The sequence below is a fragment of the Panthera tigris genome, chromosome C2 (genome assembly GCF_018350195.1).
Source record: "Panthera tigris isolate Pti1 chromosome C2, P.tigris_Pti1_mat1.1, whole genome shotgun sequence".
Classification (NCBI taxonomy): Eukaryota; Metazoa; Chordata; class Mammalia; order Carnivora; family Felidae; genus Panthera; species Panthera tigris.
The window spans coordinates 97,528,589-97,548,842 of NC_056668.1; the positions used below are offsets into that span (position 1 = coordinate 97,528,589).

The 20,254-nt window shown below is 34.8% G+C and overlaps 1 protein-coding gene across 4 annotated transcripts in view; it reads left to right on the forward strand.

The window, feature by feature from the left end:
- ZBBX (zinc finger B-box domain containing) overlaps window positions 1–20,254 on the forward strand; it is a 121,580-nt gene that overhangs the window by 46,615 nt on the left and 54,711 nt on the right. For all 4 annotated transcript variants that reach the window (XR_006207591.1, XR_006207592.1, XR_006207593.1 and 1 more), the window contains one exon: window positions 17,095–17,253. Coding sequence is in view for 1 of the 4 variants with exons in the window: in XM_042956588.1 (XP_042812522.1) it covers window positions 17,095–17,253 (159 nt within the window). In the remaining 3 variants the exon portion in view is untranslated. The remainder of the gene's footprint in view (window positions 1–17,094; window positions 17,254–20,254) is intronic.

Below are 20,254 nucleotides of genomic sequence, written 5' to 3' on the forward strand. Positions count from 1 at the left end.
CTGTTACTCCTCAGGGAAAAACTCCATAGTTGGGAGATGTCTCCCGATTGTGGGTCTGCATGCCAAGGATGAGGATGTTGGCAACACTGCATCTCTGTTCTGACTACTTGTGTCATTGTGGCCCTTTTATCCTCTGTTTAGCTAGTTTTCAGGTCTTTTTGGTGGGAATTGATCTATACGTAGCTCTAGATTTGGTGTGTCCATGGGAGGAGGGGTGAGTTCAGGATCTTCCTAGACAGCCATCTTGAACTGCTGTCTCAGTAAACTGCATTTATAATTAGGAGCATGTGTCCCGGTCCTCATTTCTCTTTGTTCTCTCTTTATGAGTCAGGGAGGAATGATAATACATGAATCTTTGATTAGCAAAATTTGTGGTTTTCATTAAACTTTTAGAGGAAAAGTAAATCTAGGGGTCCTTTAAGTTCTACTTAAAGTAGAATAAGCAAGAAGTTCCACTTAAATGATGCTGGAATAAGCAATACATTTCAGCCACATGAATTTCACACTTCCAGAATTTGATTTTTATCTTGCTTGCAATACGCAGATTTTTTATACCATTGATATTTTTGTCCCACTCATGCAAATACCATATCTGTTTTTAGAAATATGATGAGCAGAACTGTATTTAAAACATGATTCTGTTGTGAGTTTCCCCCTTGCAACATTCTTTCACCCTGTAAATATTTAGTTTTCTCCTGTATCTTCATGTATTTATATGGGAACTTCTACTCAAATTGTTCTTCTTTTCCGGTTTCTACTATATGGAAATTCCTATCACTTGCTTCTCTGTCTTTCTAGTTGCCCTAAAGTTAACTTTCTTTTGATCCTAACACTAGATGAAAGCTTTGATGAAATCATTTGTGGATGTTTTCTTCTTTGACTTTCATAGAGAATTCATAGTTGGCTCTATGGTAAAGCCTATATTTTTAGGGAACAAACTTGAACTAAGACAATCTGTAAAGACGGATTCACCAGAGAAGCAAAATAACACTTTTTTTGTAAGAATAGAAGATATATTTTAGTGAGGTGGAAGAATTGAGAGAAAAAGCTCATCTTTTTCATTTTTGTTTAATGGATTAGGACATCCAAGCTTAGTGTAATTTTCATAAGTAAATTTTTACTTTGCAAAAGTATTTTTACTATTTTTACTAAATTTAATGGATTTACTACATATTTTCATAGATCCATGATTTTCTGAGGAATTTATCTCTTGTTGTAGTTACTAGTCCCTCCTTTCTATGTAGCTCCCAACTCAAAATGTCAAAATGATGTAATCTGATTTGTTATTTTTGACTTTAGGAGATCCTTATACTGTCATCACGAATGTGTTTGAAGAGAAATATGATGGCAAAATAACCTGTAGAAGTTTCTTTGGATAAATAAATCTTAGGCAAACATTTTTATGATTTTTAATGAAAAAGTTTATTTTACTACAAATTATATTCAGTGTACATGCACTTCTGCCATAATATATGATTTCTGAAAAACTTTCCATTATGGAAAATTGCCCACTTAACTTCAGGAAAAATTAGGGTTAGGGGAAGGCCACTCAAATCCTATGAGATTTTGTAACCAGAGCCCTAGCAAAAACAGTTAACGATACCACTGACACATATACGTCGTGGACTTGTGCTTCCTTCTCTGTGATGAAGATCCTAGTAGCAATCCACTTCTAACAGAGATCATTTTCATCAAAATGGACAAATCTGACTCAAATTGTTGCCTCCTTAATAATCCATTGTTTTAAATCAGTGGGAGCATCTTTATAGCTTCTTTATCTGCACTCATGTTTTTCTTTTTTTCAGATAGCTTTACTTAGTGGGATGCATGGTTGTTAAAGCCATTAAAATAATTCTTCACACAGGGGAGGCTTTATATAGATTTTCAGCTTTTTTCTTAAGGTCTTCCTATACTGCTTAGGTTTTGGCTTTAATTGTGAGACTGCTTGACCATGATTGTCTCAAAACAGTAATGTGCTGGAAAAAAAAACTTAAGAATCAATAAAACTCCATAGTTATACTGACATCATTCCCCTATTTACCATTTGAGTATGAGGTAATTCACATCAAAGAAACCAGAACAAGTTGTACTTGGGAAAATATTGCTGATTTGGGAGGAAATTGTTTTCTCAAAAGCCAGGTCAAAGAAAAAGCTATATATGTAATATGATATATAGCATATACAATTTTTAAATTCCTTTAGTGCATAATTTTGTCTTTCTGAAATAATTTAATGGTTAAAAGGTATCCAACTTCCACCTCTATTCCACGGTCACTGCAACCAATGAATTCATAATGGTTCTTAAGTTCTGCTTAACACAACATTTTCTCTGTTTGTATGTGTGCATCTCTATAACTACATGCCTACCAAATACAAATGAAATAACAGGCTTTAATAAAAGCCTGTGGTTGCAATAAATCTCTTCTACAATTTTGCAACTGGAAAATCAATGGAAGTTAACACCATGAAAACAGACATTCCAGCATTTTTTTCCCCCAAACTGAGGAAGTAACATAGGTCTACATTATAGGTGAATTTCTTTGAGCTGATACTGCTGGATCACATAAGGAGGCATGGATATGTCAACATGATCATTAATATTTATTGCTGGATGGCCAGGGTTTGGGATGATGATGGTACTTAAGAGTTTTGAAGCACTGACACTACCATAAAGTATATCATTTTTCTAACTAAACTAAAACTTTTACTCTTAGACGTAAACTTCTACAAGGTGCCATCCATTCCAAAATGCTATAAAATATCAACCCTCTTTACTTTTGATTAATGATACATTGTCAGAGTGATGAATTCTTCTACAGTGTAATTTGAAAGATAATATCATTCTAGGGAGAAAAAAGTTCAGGTGAGAATTTAGAACAGTTACCAGATGAAATCCTACCATCACACAGTGTAGTGAAGGATTGGGGGGTGGGGATCTGGAAATGCTGGCAGTAAATCACATTCTTTGGCTTTAGTTTAAGCTTCTATCCTACAGTGAGATATGTGATTTACTATGCGCCCTGAAGGCTGTTTTGGTTTTATTTTTAAACATTTTTAGCATGTAGAAAAGTTACACAGGTAATTTTATTCATTTCAGTCCCCCCCCCTTTCCTGTTGCTACCTATTAGTACTGTTATGTATAAATTTTAATATTTAGAGGATGGAAATACAATTATCTTTGAGCTTTAAAATTTGATGATATCTTATTAATAGATATGGTACAGGGTTTGATACTTAATATGCATAGTTCTCTATTTTTCATATTTTGTTGCAATAACTTTACCTTTTGTTCGTTGGTTACTTATTAAGATGATATTTGTTACATTAGTAAGTGAAAGGTAATGTGTTTTGTGTTGCAAATCTAGATGTAACCTTCTAAGCAGAGACAAAAGACTGCAGGGATATAGACCAAACTGTTAATAGTGGTTACCTCTGTGAAGTACTACTCATTAACTGGAAGAAATGTCTGTTTATTACGTTGAAATTATTTTCTTAATTTTTTAAGTTTATTTATTTTGAGAGAGAGAAAGAGCTTGCATACCCACGAGCAGAGGAGGGACAGAGAGAGAGAGGGAGAGAGAGGATCCCAAGCAGGCTCCACACTGCTGCAAGCATCAACCATGGACTTGATCCCATGAACCATGAGATCATGACCTGAGCTGAAATCTAGAGTCAGATGCTTAACCAACTGAGCCACACAGGCACCCGTGTTTATTCCTTGTTAATATGGTGGCATTATGATTTCTTTTTACTGGGTTTCTGTAATTAAAAAAAATGTTGCTAATTGAATGCGAGGTCTGTGTTAGCTATTTCTCGATGGGGATGTTCTTGAGTATTTTGGGCAGGAACTTGTTTTCTTGAGCTCCACCATCCCTCAGATTGCAGAGTACTGATTGAACCTGGTTATCGCCAATTAAATAGTAGTAATGCTCTCCAGTGAGCATGAAAACCCAAACACCTCCCCACATTTTCAGATTTTCTTGCCGCAGTCAGGAAGCACTGATCCTTAGTTAGATTTCCTTGCACTAGCTTTGGCAACAAAGAATTTTTCCTGTTGTTAAAGGCCTCACAGATGCATGGGAGTAGGGGTGACGCAGCTGAGTGATACTAAGAACCAGGACTAGAAATTAGAAAGCTGTTGAGAGCCAAGGCACACTTCTTCTTCCACTTTATTTTTTTCCTGTGTATCTACTTTATTCTTTTTTTATAATTAACAAGTTGTGAATTAGATAAGAGAATGTCAGTGACAGAACAAATGTTGCTTCGTTGATTCCAAATCTAAATTTTCATGAACGCAGTGAAGACTAAGTGGTTACTCCTTGTTCAATGAACCGTGGCCCAGAGGACAGAAATATGTTGAGTAATTTGTGTCTCCCATGGTGGGGCCGGTGGGGATGAGCACCACTGTGGGTCAGGGAGAAATGACCATGGAAGGGGACATTACTTGAAATTGAGTATTCACTTTAATACAAGTCTCTGCTGCAGTTAGACATAGTGATGCAGAAAGCTACTTGTTCACTGATTTATTTTTTAGTCCAAACTCCTTTTATTGAGGTTTAATTTACATACTATCAAATTCACATTGCAAGTGTGCATAATTAAAAAAACGTTTATTTATTTTTGAGAAAAAGAGCATGAGCGGGAGAGGGGCAGAGAGAGGGAGACACAGAATCTGAGGCAGACTCCAGGCTCTGAGCTGTCAGCACAGAGCCAGAAGTGGGGCTCGAACTCATGAACCATGAAATTATGACCTGAGCCAAAGTCAGATGCTTAACTGACTGAGCCACCCAGGCACCCCCCCCTAGTGTATACTTTTTAAAGTAAATTTATAAACCTGTGCAACAATCACCACAATTGAGTTTTAGAACATTTCCATCACAACAAAAAAATCTCCTGGTGCTTTTTTGCAATCAACACTTGCTCCTACTTCTAGCCCAAGGCAACTACAGATCTGCTTTCTGTTGGTATAGATTTATCTTTTCTAGAAATTTCATAAAAGTGGAATCATTTCTATGTAATCTTTTGTGTCTGCCTTTTTTTTTTACTTAGCATAAAGTTCTTCTATATTATTGCATTTTCATTGTAGGAGTTTATTCCTTTTTAATGCTAAATAATATTCTATTGTGTGGATATATCATATTTTGTTTATCCAGTCATCAACTGATAGATATATAGATTGTTTAGGCTTTTGATGTTTCGAAGTTTGGGCTAAAACATAAAAGGAGTTTGGTCTAAAAAATAAAGCAATAGGCAAGCAGCTTACTGAATCACCATAGAATAATGCTGTTATGAATATTTATTTGTGTACAGATCTTTGTGTAGACTGTTTTCATTGCTCTTAAATATCTGGGAGCAGAATTGTTGACTTCCAAAATTAGTATTTGTTAACTTTTTAAGGAAATTCCAAACTATCTTCTAAAATATCTGTAACATTTTACATTTCCCGCCAGCAACTTATTAGCATTTCATATTCTCCACATCCTCACCAAAACTTGGTATTGTCAGTGTTTTGCATTACAGCTATTCTAGTATGTGTCTAATGCCATCTCATTGTGGTTCTAATTATACTTCTTTAATGACTAATGATATTGAACATCTTTGCATTTGCTTATTAGCCTTCTATATGTCTTTGATGAAAAGATTATTCCAATCTTTTGGCCATTTTATTTTTTTTTTTGTTAAATGTATATGTATTTTGAGAGAGAGAGAGAGAGAAAGGGAGAGAGCGTGAGTGGGGGAGGGGCAGAGAGAGAGTTAGAGAATCTCAAGCAGGTTCTGCATTGCAGTGCAGAGCCCGACTGGGGCTCCATCCCACGAACCATGAGATCATGATCTGAGCTGATACCAAGAGTCGGACACTTAACCAACTGAGCCACCCGGGCACCCCTTGGCCATTTAAAAATTGCCTGGTTTGTCTTTGTGATAGTGAGATTTAAGTGTTCTTTATACATTCTGGATGTAGGTCTTTATCAGATATACGATTTTCAAATATTTTCTTCTAGTCTATGGCTTGACTTTTTAAATGCATATTAAAAATATTAATTCTATATTTTTTGCATTTCCATGTGCATTTTAGAATAATATTGTCAATTTTAGGATAAGAGTGTCAATTATTACACACACACACACACACACAAACCAAATGCAAAACCTGAAAGAATTTTGATACAGAATGTATGGTGTCCACAGATCACGTTTGTTTTGACAAAGCCTTAATTTATCAATTGTTTATTTTATGGATCATGTTTTAAGTGCCACCTTGAAAAATTTTGCCTAAAATGTTTCTCCTGTATTTTCTTCCATGAGTTTTATAGCCCTAGCCCTTGGATTTAGGTCTATGATACATTTTCTTTTGTATTTGGTATGAGGTAGAAGTCTAAATTCATATTTATGCCTATGGCTATCTAATTGTCATAGCACCATTTGTTAAAAAGACTGCCGTTTCCCACTGAAGTGCCTTGACATCTTTATTAAAAATCAATTGAACATAAGGGCTTATTCCTTGACTCTATATTCTGTTCTTTTGATCTATTTGCCTAGCCTTATGCCAATACTGCACTCTTGATTACTGTTGCTTTATAAGAAGCTTTAAGATTAGGTGATATAAGTTTTCCAACTTTGTTCTTGTTTCAAATTATTTTGGCTATTCTAGATCCTCTATGTTTCATATACATTTAAAAAATTTTAATTATAAAATATACATGAAAATATTTACCGTCTTAATCAATATTAAGTATATATAGTTCAGTATGTTCACATTATTGTGCAATCTTCAGAAGTTTCTAATCTTGCAAAACTGAAACTCTATACCCATTAAACATTTTACTTTGTATTAATTTGACTACTCTAGAATCTAATATAAGTGTAGTTATCGAATATTTTTCTTTTGGTATCTGGCTTATTTCATTTGGCATAATTTCCTCAAAGTTCATTTACATTGTGGCATGTGTCACTTTTTCTTTTTTTTCTTTAAAGATGAGTAATATTTCACTGTGTGTGTGTATATATATATATCTATATACACACACCATGTTTTGTTTATATACTCATGCATTGATGGATGCTCGCATTGCTTCTACCTCTTGGCTCCTGTGAATAGTTCTTCTATGAGCATGTGAATGCAGACACTTCTTTTGAGACCCCACTTTTCATTATTTTGAATATGTATCTAGAAATGGCTTTGGTAGTTATGTTAAGCCCATTTTTAATTTTTTGAGGAAATTTCATTTTTTTAATAGCAGCTAAACTATTTTACAATCCCATTAATAATGCACAAGGATTCTAATTTCTCCACATGCTTATCAACACTTGTTATCCTTTGTTTTCTTGTAGTAGCCATCCTAATGGGTATGAGATGATATGTCATTGTGTCCATATACATGAGAGGGTAGGCTTATCAAGTGTTGAAAAGTGATATCCTGGGGCGCCTGGGTGGCTCAGTCGGTTGAGCTTCCGACTTCGGCTCAGGTCATGATCTCACAGTCCGTGAGTTCGAGCCATGCGTCGGGCTCTGTGCTGACTGCTCAGAGCCTGGAGCCTGCTTCCGATTCTGTGTCTCCCTCTCTCTGACCCTCCCCCGTTCATACTCTGTCCTCTCTCTGTCTCAAAAATAAATAAACGTTAAAAAAAAAAAATTAAAAAAAAAAAAGAGATATCCTGGTGGGATTTTGTTAAAGATTTTGTGTGGTATACAGATTGATTTGGAAAAGATTACCATCTTAACAATATTGAGTCTTTCAGTCTATAACATTATTTTGTTCCATTATTTACATCTTATTTAATTTTTCTCATCAGTGTTTTATACTTTTTAGTGTCAAAGTCATATACATTTTTTGTTAAACATTTTCTTAAGTATTTTATTCTTTTGGATATTACTATGTATAATTCTTTCTTAATTCTATTTTTGGGTTGTTCATTGCTGGTATATATAAATAAAATTGATTTTTGAATATTGGTCTTGAATCTTGTGACCTTAATAAACTCACTTATTATAGTAGCTTTTTTTTTGATGCCTTAGGATTTTCTACATATGGAGAATTCATATTCTCTACAAATAAAATAGTTTTAATTCTTCCTTTTTAATCTAGAAGTTTTTATATTTATTTTTTCTTATCTTCTTGTGTTAGCTAGAATAACCAGTAAAATGTTAAATAGAAGTGGCAGGTGTTCACATCCTGGCCTTGTTCCTGATTAACGGCAAAACATTTAGTCTTTTCCGTTGATTGTGATGTTAGCTGTAGGTTTTTCATAGATGCTCTTTCCAATTTGAGGAAGTCCTTTTGTATTTTCTGTTTCTCCCCATTTTCATCGTCCCAACATTTATCATGGTTTTTTTTCTTTTATTGATATGGCTTTTACAATACTTGATTTTTAGATATTAAGATTGCATTACTGGATATAATTTCACTTGGTCATGATTCATAACTTATGTATTTGTGGATCAGATTTGCAAATGTTTTGTGAAGGAACTTTGCATCTATGATCATATGGAGATTAGTCTGTAGTTTTAGTGTCCTGAAATGTGGTCGTCTACTTTGGCATTATGTTACGTTAGCCTCATTAAATGAGTTAGAATTATTTCTTCCTCTTTTTTCCTGAAAGTGTTTGTGTTAGATTGGTGTAATTTCTCCCTTAAATATTGAACAAACTTTACCAGTGAAACAATCTGAGTCTGGGATTTTTCTCTCATGGGAAGATTTTGAATTATTACTTTCTTTACCTTATTCAATTCTGATTTCCTGTTATTTAGTGAGTCAATTTTGGTGATTTCTGTTTCTCATGGAATTTATCCAGTAGATCTAAGTTGTCTAATTTATTGGCATGAGATTTTTAGATTCCTCTAACTTCTGTAGGTCTGGAATGATGTTCTTTCTTTCATTATTGATTTTGTTAATTTGTATTTTACTCTTTTTTGTTAGTTTAGCTAAAAGTTTATACATATTCAAGTCTTTTTAACAAACTCAATTTTAGTTTTATTGATTTTTTTTAAATTTTGTTATATTTCATTTATTCTGATCTTTATTTTCTGATTCCCACCTACTTTTGGACTTTTTTCTTTCATTTTTTTTCCTACTTTCTTGAGTGAGGATTAGATTTAGACTATTGATTTTATGCCTTCCTCCTTTCCAAAACAAACATTTGAAGCTATAAATTTCACATTAACCACTACTTTAACTGTATCTTATATATTTTGATATGTTTAATTTCTAATCAATTTAAGGTTCTTTCTTTTCAGGTTATTTTCTAATATCCCCTGTGATTTATTTTTTATTGTAAGGTTATTTAGAAACAAGTTGTTCAATTTCTAACTATTTTGTGATTTCCCAAAGTTATTTGTTGCTAATTTCTAATTTTTTGTTGTTGTTGTTGTTGAGGTCAGAGAACATACTTTGTATGACTTCAGTTCTTATGAATTTATTAATACTGGTCTCTTCTAAAGAATGCCCCATTTGAACTTGAAAAGAATTAATATTCTGATATTGTGAAGTCAAGGGTTCTTTCAATGTCTCTTAGGTTAAGTTACTTCACGGTGGTATTCAAGTTTTTATATCCTTACTGATTTTCTGCCTAGCTATTTCATTAATTTCTGAGGAGGGGGTTTGAAGTTTCTAATTGGACTTTTAAACTGGCTTTGTCTCTTTTTAGTTGTATCTGCTATTCCTTTATGTATTTGGGGGCTCTGTTGTTACATATATAACTGTTGTAGATATAATTGATCATAAATATAACTGTAGCTTCCTGTTTTGTTGACTTTTATTATTATAAAATATCCCTCTGTGCTATTGCATTTTTTGTTTTATTAATATAGACTCTCCAGCTCTCTTATGATTCTTAATTTCAAAGTATATATTTTCCATCTTTTTACTTCATTTATTTATTTTTTATTTTATTTTTTTAAAATTTACATCCAAATTAGTTAGCATATAGTGCAACAATGATTTCAGGAGTAGATTCCATAATGCCCATTACCCATTTAGCCCATCCCTCTCCCACAACCCCCCCAGTAATCCTCTGTTTGTTCTCCATATTTTCCATCTTTTTAGTTTTAACCTATTTGTCTTTGAATCTAACTAAAGTCAGGCTCTTATCAATGGAATATAGTTGGGTCTTCTACTTTTTTCCTACCAAGTCTGACAATGTTGGTCTCTATTGGTGTGTTTAGTCCATTCACATTCAATATAATTATGATGTCATTAAATTTACATCTTCCATGTTGTTATTTGTTTTTTATATGCCTTTGTCTTTTTTGTTCCTTTTTCCCTTACTACTTTCTTTTGTGTTAAAGATATTTTTATTGTGCCATTGAAATTACTTTTTTGAGTGTGTGTGGGTGTGTGCATGTATGTGTGTCCATGTGTTTACTTATCTAGTGGCTGTTCTGGGTATCACACTATATGACACTACTTCATGTTAATACTCACTTTGGTAAAATATTGGAACCTGACTCTATTTGTAGCTCTATTTTCTCTCCATTTCTTTGTGTGGGTTATATATTATATATTAGTGTTACAAGTCCACAATATAGTGTCAAAGTTACTGCTGCATGTTACTTTATGTATTTAAAAGAAGTTAAAAAGAGGAAAAAGGAAATATTTAAATACGTTTTATATTTACCCATATATTTACGTTTCTGGAGATCTGTCTTCTGTTAGATTTAATACCTTTCAGCCTTAAAACCTTTATTTATTATTTCTTATAAGGCACATATGCTTGTAATGAATTATCTCTTACTTTGCCTATTTGGGAACGTCTTTATATTTACTTTCATTTTTAAAGGACAGCTTTCCTGAATATAGAATAACTTTTGGCAGTTTTTTCTTTTCAGCACTTTGTGTCATTCTACTGCTTTTTGCTCTCCCATTTTTTTCAGATGCAAAAATCAGTTTGTTATTCATATTTATGTGCTCATATATGTGATAAGTAATTTTTCTCATTCCTTTCAAGATTTTCTGTTTATCTTTGGCTTCCCATAATTTAGTTATGATGTGTCTTGGTGTGGATCTCTTTATATTTACCTTTCTTAGGGCTTGTTGAGTTTCTTGGATTTTTAAGGTAATAGTTTGTATCATATATGAGAAGTTTGTGACAATCATTTTTTCATATATATACATTTTTTTTCTCATTTCTCTCTCCCTGATACACTCACTAAATATATGTTGGATGATTGATGCTGCCCTGTAGGTCTGTAAGACCCCATAGGTCTTTAATCTTTTACTTTTTGCTTTTCAAATTAGATAGTTTATCTCTATCTTTCTTCAAGTACATTGAATATTTCTTCTTCCTTTTCAAATCTTTTGTTTCTCTATTTAGGTCATAGTTAAAAATTTTTATTTGGTTCTTTTTTATGATTTCCATTTCTTGAGTAGCCCTAATATACAGCTTTCTCATTTTCAGAATCATCCCACTAAATGTTTGACTGGTCCATTTCCCACCCTAACTGGGACTAACGCCTCAGGCTGTCAGAGCTGTAGGTTCATTTATAACCAGATTTGCTGGCTCATTGATAATGCCACTGTAATTTTAAGATTCTGCCCTCTGCCAGGAATCAAGCATGTTTCCTGTTTAGCAAGGCCAGTCTGGCCCTGGTAACATTGACCAACTTGGGAAGGGAGATACAAGATAGGAGCGACCCCATGTAAAGAAGATCCTTGGTATTCTCCAGTAATGTCATAGTAGTTCTTCTTGAGAAAATACTTTTCAACTTGGTGTTTGCTTTTGGTTGATTTCAGAGCCCTGAAGCAGTTTTTTAAAAAAAATTATCCAGTTTAACATTTGTCTTATGGGGATAGACTTATTTACTGACCTCTTCACTATACCATAGTCATAAAGTCCCACTTCTGCCTACTGAATTGGATAGAGATTGTTTTCTGGATGTTTGAGCTATTTCTCTTACTTACAGAGAAGTGGTATATTGTGATCTAGATAAAATGGTAGCAATCATTTGAATGCATTACTTTGTGTCATCACTCTCCTAGGTGATTTTCATACAGGATGTATATTTTTCACAACAGTTCTGCAAGGTAAATATTGTCTTTGTTTTATAGGTACAGAACACTTAGGCTTAGAGAGGTAAATGATTCTCCCTTTTGTGCTATTATTAACAGTGCCATTGATTTTGCCTGTGTTGACATTGACTTAGAAAGCTTGAGTATATGGAAGAAATGTTCAAATAGAACTTTTAGGCACTTTTATCTCAGTAAGTCAGCAAAATTTGATTCAACCAACATTTCTCAAGTACTTAACCAGCGTCAAGCAATGTTCTAGTTGCAAAGTGTGAAGAATAGGGCCGCAGGGAGAAGAATCAAAAGAAGGCAATATAAAGCATGGTATATAAGGCAGGATAAGACATGGTCCCCTGTCTCAAGGAATTCACAATCACAAAAGGGAGGACAGATGTATTCAACCAATTGTAACACAACTGAGGGTAACTATTCTAACACAATGATTATTAAGCCTTAATGAGCATTCAAGTTGCATATTAAATGGCAGGTTCTGATTCAGTGATCCTGAGTGGTACCTGAGATTTTGTATTTTCAGCAAGTTTCCAGTTGATGGTGATGCTGCTGATTTATAGATTACACACTGAGGAACAAAGTTCTAGTACTGATGTGCGGAAGGAATTATAAGGGCACATAGAAAATATATAAATTCTGCTGCTGTTAGTTGAGGAAGAAAACTTGTTTCAAAGAGATTAAATAATTTGCCCTTCTGAACTATTTTTTATAATGCCATTGATATACATTGCAACTGGATGACATTTGATCTGGACCTAAAATGCTAAATAGAATTATAATAGGAAAGCTAGCTTTTCCAAGGAGAGAGGAAAATTTTGGCAAGACATAGAAGTAATATATTTATGTGTGTTTTTTAATAGGAAACACTTAAAAATTTTATCTTTCCCTTTCCTTCCTTCTTTCCTTCCTTGCTTCCTTCTTTCCTTCCTTCCTTCCTTCCTTCCACTAGCTGAAACAGAATATCCATTTAGGAGTAGTTTCCAAATATGAAGCTACATATTAGGGTAATGCTTGCTGAAGTAGAAGAGCCCAATCTCAGTGGCTTAAAAGAGTAAAAGTTTAATTTTACTCACCTAGAGTTCAACACGGATGTTCCTACATCTCATTTTAAACATCCCCTCCCTCTGGTTTTGGGGACTTTAATATGTAGCACAACCGTCTTAGATGTGTTACTTCCAACATCACTGTAATCCGTTTACAAAGCTTGCTGAACAGTAAAAGGGGTACTTTCTTACTGCCTTGCCACTGGAAATGAAATTCATCACTACTTCTCACATTCTGTTAAGCTATCACAGAGTTCCACCCAGATTCAAAGGGAGAATCTATGTTTGTGGAGAGATGTATCTAGTAGTTAGTTGTAGATTCTTCTCTAGAGTATGTATGGGAGACTAATCTGGGTAAAGGAAGTTGCAAATCATTAACATATATATGATATATTTTTCTGATACTTAGGAAGTTATAAGTATTATAAAATGGTATGTTATAGCACTATGGTAAATTTCTAATGTTAATGATGTTGTTAAATTTTATGCCTCTTAAGAGATAGATGTTTTATAGGATAAAATTACCCAATAATTTTACTCTTCTAGAGTGAAAATTACTTTTCATTTTGTTGTTTGTAAGTTTTGTTTTTGCAAAGTTCACATGGCTCCCCACAAGTAAAGAAGAATCTGTTTTTGCCTTGAGTTTCCTAGTGCTTAGCAAAACATGAAAATAAGTAAGCAGAATAAGTTAGAAACAAAAACTATAAACAATCTAATACCTGCATAAGCAACTATGTATAGATTTATAGTGTTTTTTTAAGTTAAAAAATTTGTTTTTAAATGTTTTATTTATTTCTGAGAGAGAGAGAGAGAGAGAGAGAGAGAGAGAGAGAGAGAGAGAGAGATTCCAAAGCAGGCTCCATGCTTTGAGCTGTCAGTGCAGAGCCTGATGTGGGGCTTGACCTCGTAAACTGTGAGATCATGACCTGGGCCTAAGTCAGTTGGCCCAACCAGCTGAGCCATCCAGGCACCCCTGGAATTATAGTTTTTTTTAAAGGAAGGAAAAATGTTCATATCTATTGAGAACTATTAATATATTGTAAGTCTCAGGAATTCAAAAATAAAACACATTATCTGTGTTAGTGTAATTTAGAAGAGAGAAGGAGGCTGGAAGAAGACCTTGGTTCTAACTCAAGCTCCAATATTTTGTATCCATTTGGCTTTAACATAATCATTATGAGCTTGAATTTCCTTGTCTATGTAATAGGGATCATATCTGTTCCCTTTCTGTGCATATTTAAAGAATAAGAAAGATGACATATACCACTCTAATAACTGAGAAAATAATATTTATATTTATTTATTCATTCATTCATTCATTCATTCTTTAAATCTTTATTTTTGAGAGAGGGAGAGACAATGAGAGTGGGGGAGGAACAGAGAGAGAGGGAGACACAGAATCCAAAGGAGGCTCCAGGCTCTGAGCTGTCAGCACAGAGCCCAATGCTGGGGTCAGACTCACAAACCGTGAGATCATGATCTGAGCCGAAGTTGGATGCTTACTGACTGAGCCACCCAGGCCCCTCTGAGAAAAGTAATATTTAAATGTAAGTTACTCTAGGAAAGAAAATTCCCATTTGTTGGCATTTTATTTTTACCAAATTAGCAGAACTTTAAGATAATCAATTGTAGCACTTTATTTTATTAATTATCCATGATGTTAATCTTATTTTTTATCAGTAAATTTAAAAATGAAATATTTTTTTGTGTGTTCCATTTCAGAGTCCCTTAATATCCTACCTGAAAATGTTATAGCAATTAATTGAAACATTAATAGCAGGATTCGTTTTAGGACAGGAATAATCTTTGTTTTGTGTTAATATATTTGGATAATTCTGTGTTGATAATTTTTTATAAAATCAATACTATTGTTTTTACTACTTTTAAGAATGTGTAAAATGAAAACTAGACATTCTAATCATCTTTGAAATCAATAGATCTCTATTCTAGGGAATTTAAAATCAGACTTATAAGGGATTACACCTTTTTAAAAAAATTGTTAAAATACAGATATTTCTGTAAGGATAAAGCATTACCATTTTTGAATTTATTTTAAAAATAAGGATTATATAGATCTGTATAGGCTTTTTGATGATCATTGGGAAAATTTGGAGCAGATGCCACAGGTATTTATACATCTCTGTGTGTGTGTGTGTGTGTGTGTGTGTGTGTGTGTGTGTGTGTATCATAGATCACTTTGGTCATTTTCTTTTTTTAATGTTTACTTATTGAGAGAGAGAGAGAGAGAGAGAGAGAGAGAGAGAGACTGCATACATATACATGCAAGTGGTAGAGGGACAGATGGAGAGGGGAAGAGAGAATCTCAAGCAGGCTCTGCACTATCAGCACAGAGCCCAATGTGGGGCTTGATCTCATGGATAGTGAGATCATGACCTGAGCTGAAATCAAGAGTTTGACACGTAACTGACTGAGCAGCCTACTGCCCCCACATTAGTCATTTTTCATATATAATTCATTAATTCAGTGTGAAATAACACTAATTAATTTTATCGTAAGTGATTTATTCCAGAATGAGATTGCAGTGAATTTTAACAGATCTAAAAAGGTCATAACTGGAAAGTTTCAGTGTAATCTTAGTTATTTAAATAGGTAACTAGATGAAAATTTAAAAATAGGAATATTTCCATGGAAAGGTACAAAATAATTATTTCTAATCCTTGCTGAAGTTATTCTCTGTCTTGAGGACATTTGCTAATGGAGTAAGACCTATTGCTTGGTTTTCTAATACCAGGTTTTCAGAGAGCCTCATCCTGGTGAAAAGTAATATTTTTACTGGCAGTTGTTTGGTTCAAGCTCAGATGGGATCCAGAATCCTGCAGACTCTTTGGGCAGACCAGGGTAGTTGCTGATAAGAGAACTCTCAGAGACTAGGGTCTTTCCAAGAGTTGTCTGTTCCTTTTCAGTTACTCTGAAAGCATGTGGAAAGGTTTCTTTTTAATCTTTTTCTCAATTATATATTTTATTCTGCAATTCTTCCTCTCCCTCCTCCCACCACCTCATTTTTACTGTATGTTATATGCCAGGCACTGTGATCACCATAGAAATATTTAAGGGAACCGCTTTTGCGGGCGAAGAGAGGACAGAGACTCCATACAAATATTTAAGAAGACGTTATTTTTTCCTTTTGTGAACTTATGTGGTATGATGTAATAGATAAATATCAAAAGGTGATGTAAAATCAGTATTGTGTGAGCTGGTAGAGATCTACTTTGGGTATGAAGAGGGTACAGAGGATGGGCACCTCACACAGCCAGAGGGAAGAAGGCAAGGCAAGGTTCCTGGACCTTGAGAATAACTTGGGATGAATCTAGAAGGAGAAGTAGGAGTCTGCCAGGTAAAGAAGATGGTAGAGGAGAGAAGGCCTCCTTGGTAAGGGAAACTCATGAGCAAAGATATGATATGAGGAACAACTTGGAGTTTACTAGGGAACCTGCAGATAGAGGCACTTCCTGATGTGCACTTTTGAATACCTAATACTTGCTAAAGATGTTTTATCAACAAGGGATGCTCATTACTGCTTATTCAGGCTCCTATTAGATTAGCTATATTTAGTTCTTTAGCTATGTTGTGCACAAAATAGCACACCTATCTATTTGGGGTTGGCCTAGGGGAAAGGCTATGAGTCATTAGAATTATACACACCTGGGGTCATTTCCCAGCTCACCATGCCACCCACTCACCATGTGACCAGTCCTAAATTATTTAAATCATCAGAGCTTTTATTCCTCTACCTTTAAAACAGAGGCAAAAATAGTTATGCTTCAGAGTTGATGTGAGGATTAAATGACATGTTTTTAAGATCCTTAGGGTAATAAGAGCACAAACTAGCCCCTCAATAGATGGCAGTTATCACTATTATATTGGATGATATCAATGTTAATTTGTGTCTTGAAATATTAAATAAAATGTATTGAATTTTACTAATCCTAGAATAATAAAAATATGATTTAATGTATCTAAGTTACTTAGGCTGACGTATTAGTCTTTTAAGTCATATTTTGCTCCTTTTTTAACAGGCAAAATCTCAAATATTATCCAATGTATTGGATGTTGCCCATCGGTTTATCAAGGATATTAATCCAGATGAACAGAAAGGGGAGAATAATTCTGTAAAAGAGATTAGTAAAAGTCAGCATAAACCCAGATCTCTTCCTCTGCAGGGGAGCAATTCTGAGGTAAGCTAAGTAAAATATAGTAGATATTTTCATGTCATACATGATCATGGAGACTGTCAGTTATAGACGTAGCTAGAGCTACGGAGTTTTGCAGATTATTTTACCACATTGTTATTTAATGTTTGAATTTGTTTCTTTTTACAAATGAAAAATATCTTGACTGTAAAAATCCTTTTAAGGGGACTACTTTGATTCCACTGAATAGTGATTTTTTTTTTATGAATGATTCTTTGACCATGTTGCTTTCTGGGCATTTCCACCATGTCAGGAAATGAATGAGTATTTGGGAGAAACACACACACACACAAAATGCAATATAACAATTTTATTGTAGTCAGGATTTCAGAGAGGCTAAAAATACAAAACATTGCCAAGTTTTAGATGACAGGCAATTTATACTTATTTACAATTGGATTCATGCCAATTTCTTAGTCATTATTCAGATTGGCTACTGATCCCATGATGTACTAGGTAAGTTTTCATCAGCTCAGTTCTGTATTTTATATTAGACTTGTATTGATTCTTTAGAGAAACAAGCTTCCTCAAACTTGAATCTCTGTAATTATCCTCACTCTTATAGATGCCACTCACCTTTGTTTCCACTGTAGTTCAGAAATAGTGAGAAACTTGGCGAAAGTCACCCATCTGTTACTTGGTGATAGAGTCAGGCTTGAACTTCAGTTTGTTGAGTTCCAAACCCATGCCTACAGAACATGAAAGAAAACATGCGTTATGCTAGTAGGACCTCTCTCCCAACAAAGAAACAGTGTTTGAACTGTCCAGGAAAGTAGGTGTTTTTACATCGATTTTACTTTCTAGTAGACCTGTCACAGGTGATTGTGAAGAATCACTGAACAAGTTTTAGCTTCATTATTATAACAGTAATGTGTTGAGGACTGACTATGTGCCAGGTACTGTTCTATATATTTTACATGTATTCTCTATTTCTCGCTCTCTCTTTTAATTTTTTAATGTTTATTTTTGAGAGAGAGAGAGTGTGTGTGAGCAGGGGAGGGAAAGAGAGAGAGGGAGACACAGAATCAGAAGCAGGCTCCAGGTTCTGAGCTGTCAGCACAGAGCCCAACTCAGAGTTCGAACCCATGAACTGTGAGATTGTGACCTGAGCTGAAGTGAGACGCTTAACTGACTGAGCCCCTCAGGTATTCTCTCTTTTTGTCCTTTCTTAATTTTTTCTTTCTTTTTTTTTTAATCAGATGAGAAAATAGTGACAAAGATCAGTTTTTATAAATTGCCTAAGTTCCATTGATAGTGGAACTTAGATTTAAATTTAGGCTGTCTCCAAATTACTTGCTTTTAGCCACTACACAGAGGCTGTGGTTTTGAGGGTTTCTCCTTCATGCCTGCCATTTTATCTAATTTATCTTCTCAACAAAAATGGTGATAAATGAACAGCTAACAACCTTACATTAGTCATTGTGCTTAATATTTTAATTTATCCAATAATCACAATAATCATATAAGTTTTCCATTATTATTTCCCCATTTAATGGACGACAGAGGCAGAGAGGAACTAAGTATCTAGCCCTACTAGAAAGCTTACTCCTCTTGTCCCCATAGGTGATGTATATGCTATGAAGGTCTTCCACTTCTTGTCCTAACTTAAAAACTGTCAATTCAATGATTTTATCCAGATGTGTACATTAGAATTAGCTGGAAAAACGTTAAAGAAACACACATGACCAAGGTCAGCCCCTTTTTGGGTGGGTCCAGAGGTGTGGTTTTAACAACTGCTCAGTAATCGTGATGTGAGTACTTCTGGTTGGACGTCACTACTCTCAAGCCTTGGGTGTGCAGCTGGACTCGGTGCACACACTGAAGAGATAATTCCTTTATGTGCTTGATGCCCTTCTGGGCCAAAGAACAGTGGCTCTCTAGCTATAACAAACATCAGAAGCACTGGGGGAGTTTGTTAAAATGTGGTCTTTCATCTAGAAAGTGGGGATAGTATAACATATCTTGCAGGGATATCATGTGGCTTAGAGGGATAATGAATACACAGCACTGGGTTCCATGTGCTCTTTCAAATTTCCTAGTCTCTTCAGAACTGGGCAGAGTCGTGTTGGGCTCTGAGTGCAAGTGGCATAGGGCAGTTCTGGGCTCAAACATTTATTTATTTTTATTTTTTACATGTATTTATTTATTTATTTATTTATTTATTTATTTATTTTTGAGAGACAGAGAGAGACAGAGCACAAGTGGGGGAGGGGCAGAGAGAGGGGGACACAGAGTCCGAAGCAGGCTCCAGGCTCCGAGCTGCCAGCACAGAGCCTGACGCGGGGCTCGAACTCACAAACCGGGAGATCATGACCTGAGCCGAAGTTGGACACTCAACCTACGGAGCCACCCAGGTACCCTGGGCTCAAACATTTAAAAGCCAATGTCCAATCCTCTGACTTTTGTTATCCTGCCACTACTGTGAGGAACCCAAGTATTCCGAAGGCTTAGCTGTAAAATAAAAATGTCTTATGTCTCCAATTCATTGGTTGGAAAGGAGCTGCCCTGGAGACTTCCTGGAATCACTGCATATTTAAACCATTTTGTAGGAAGCACTGAGATTTCAGGGTTTCTTCATTAGTGCAGTACAAATACATACACTCACATACTGGTTACTGGATTCTCACTTCTAAAATTCAATATTTTCTTTTTTTACATTTTTTAATGTTTATTTTTGAGAGAGAGAGAGCGAGCGAGCAGGGGAGGGGTGGAGAGAGAGAGGGAGACACAGAATCGGAAGCAGGTTCCAGGCTCTGAGCTGTCAGCACAGAGCCTGACGTGGACTAGAACCCACGAACCGCGAGATCATGACCTGAGCCAAAGTCGGAAGCTTAACAAACGGAGCCACCCAGGTGTCCCTAAAATTCATTATCTTCACACTAAATTTACCTCGCCTCTGAAACCTATATAGATGTCACCATGGGTGACAGCATATCTTCTAGCTTTCCAGGTGAGCCAAGAGCTCTGATCTTCTGTAGTCCCTTTT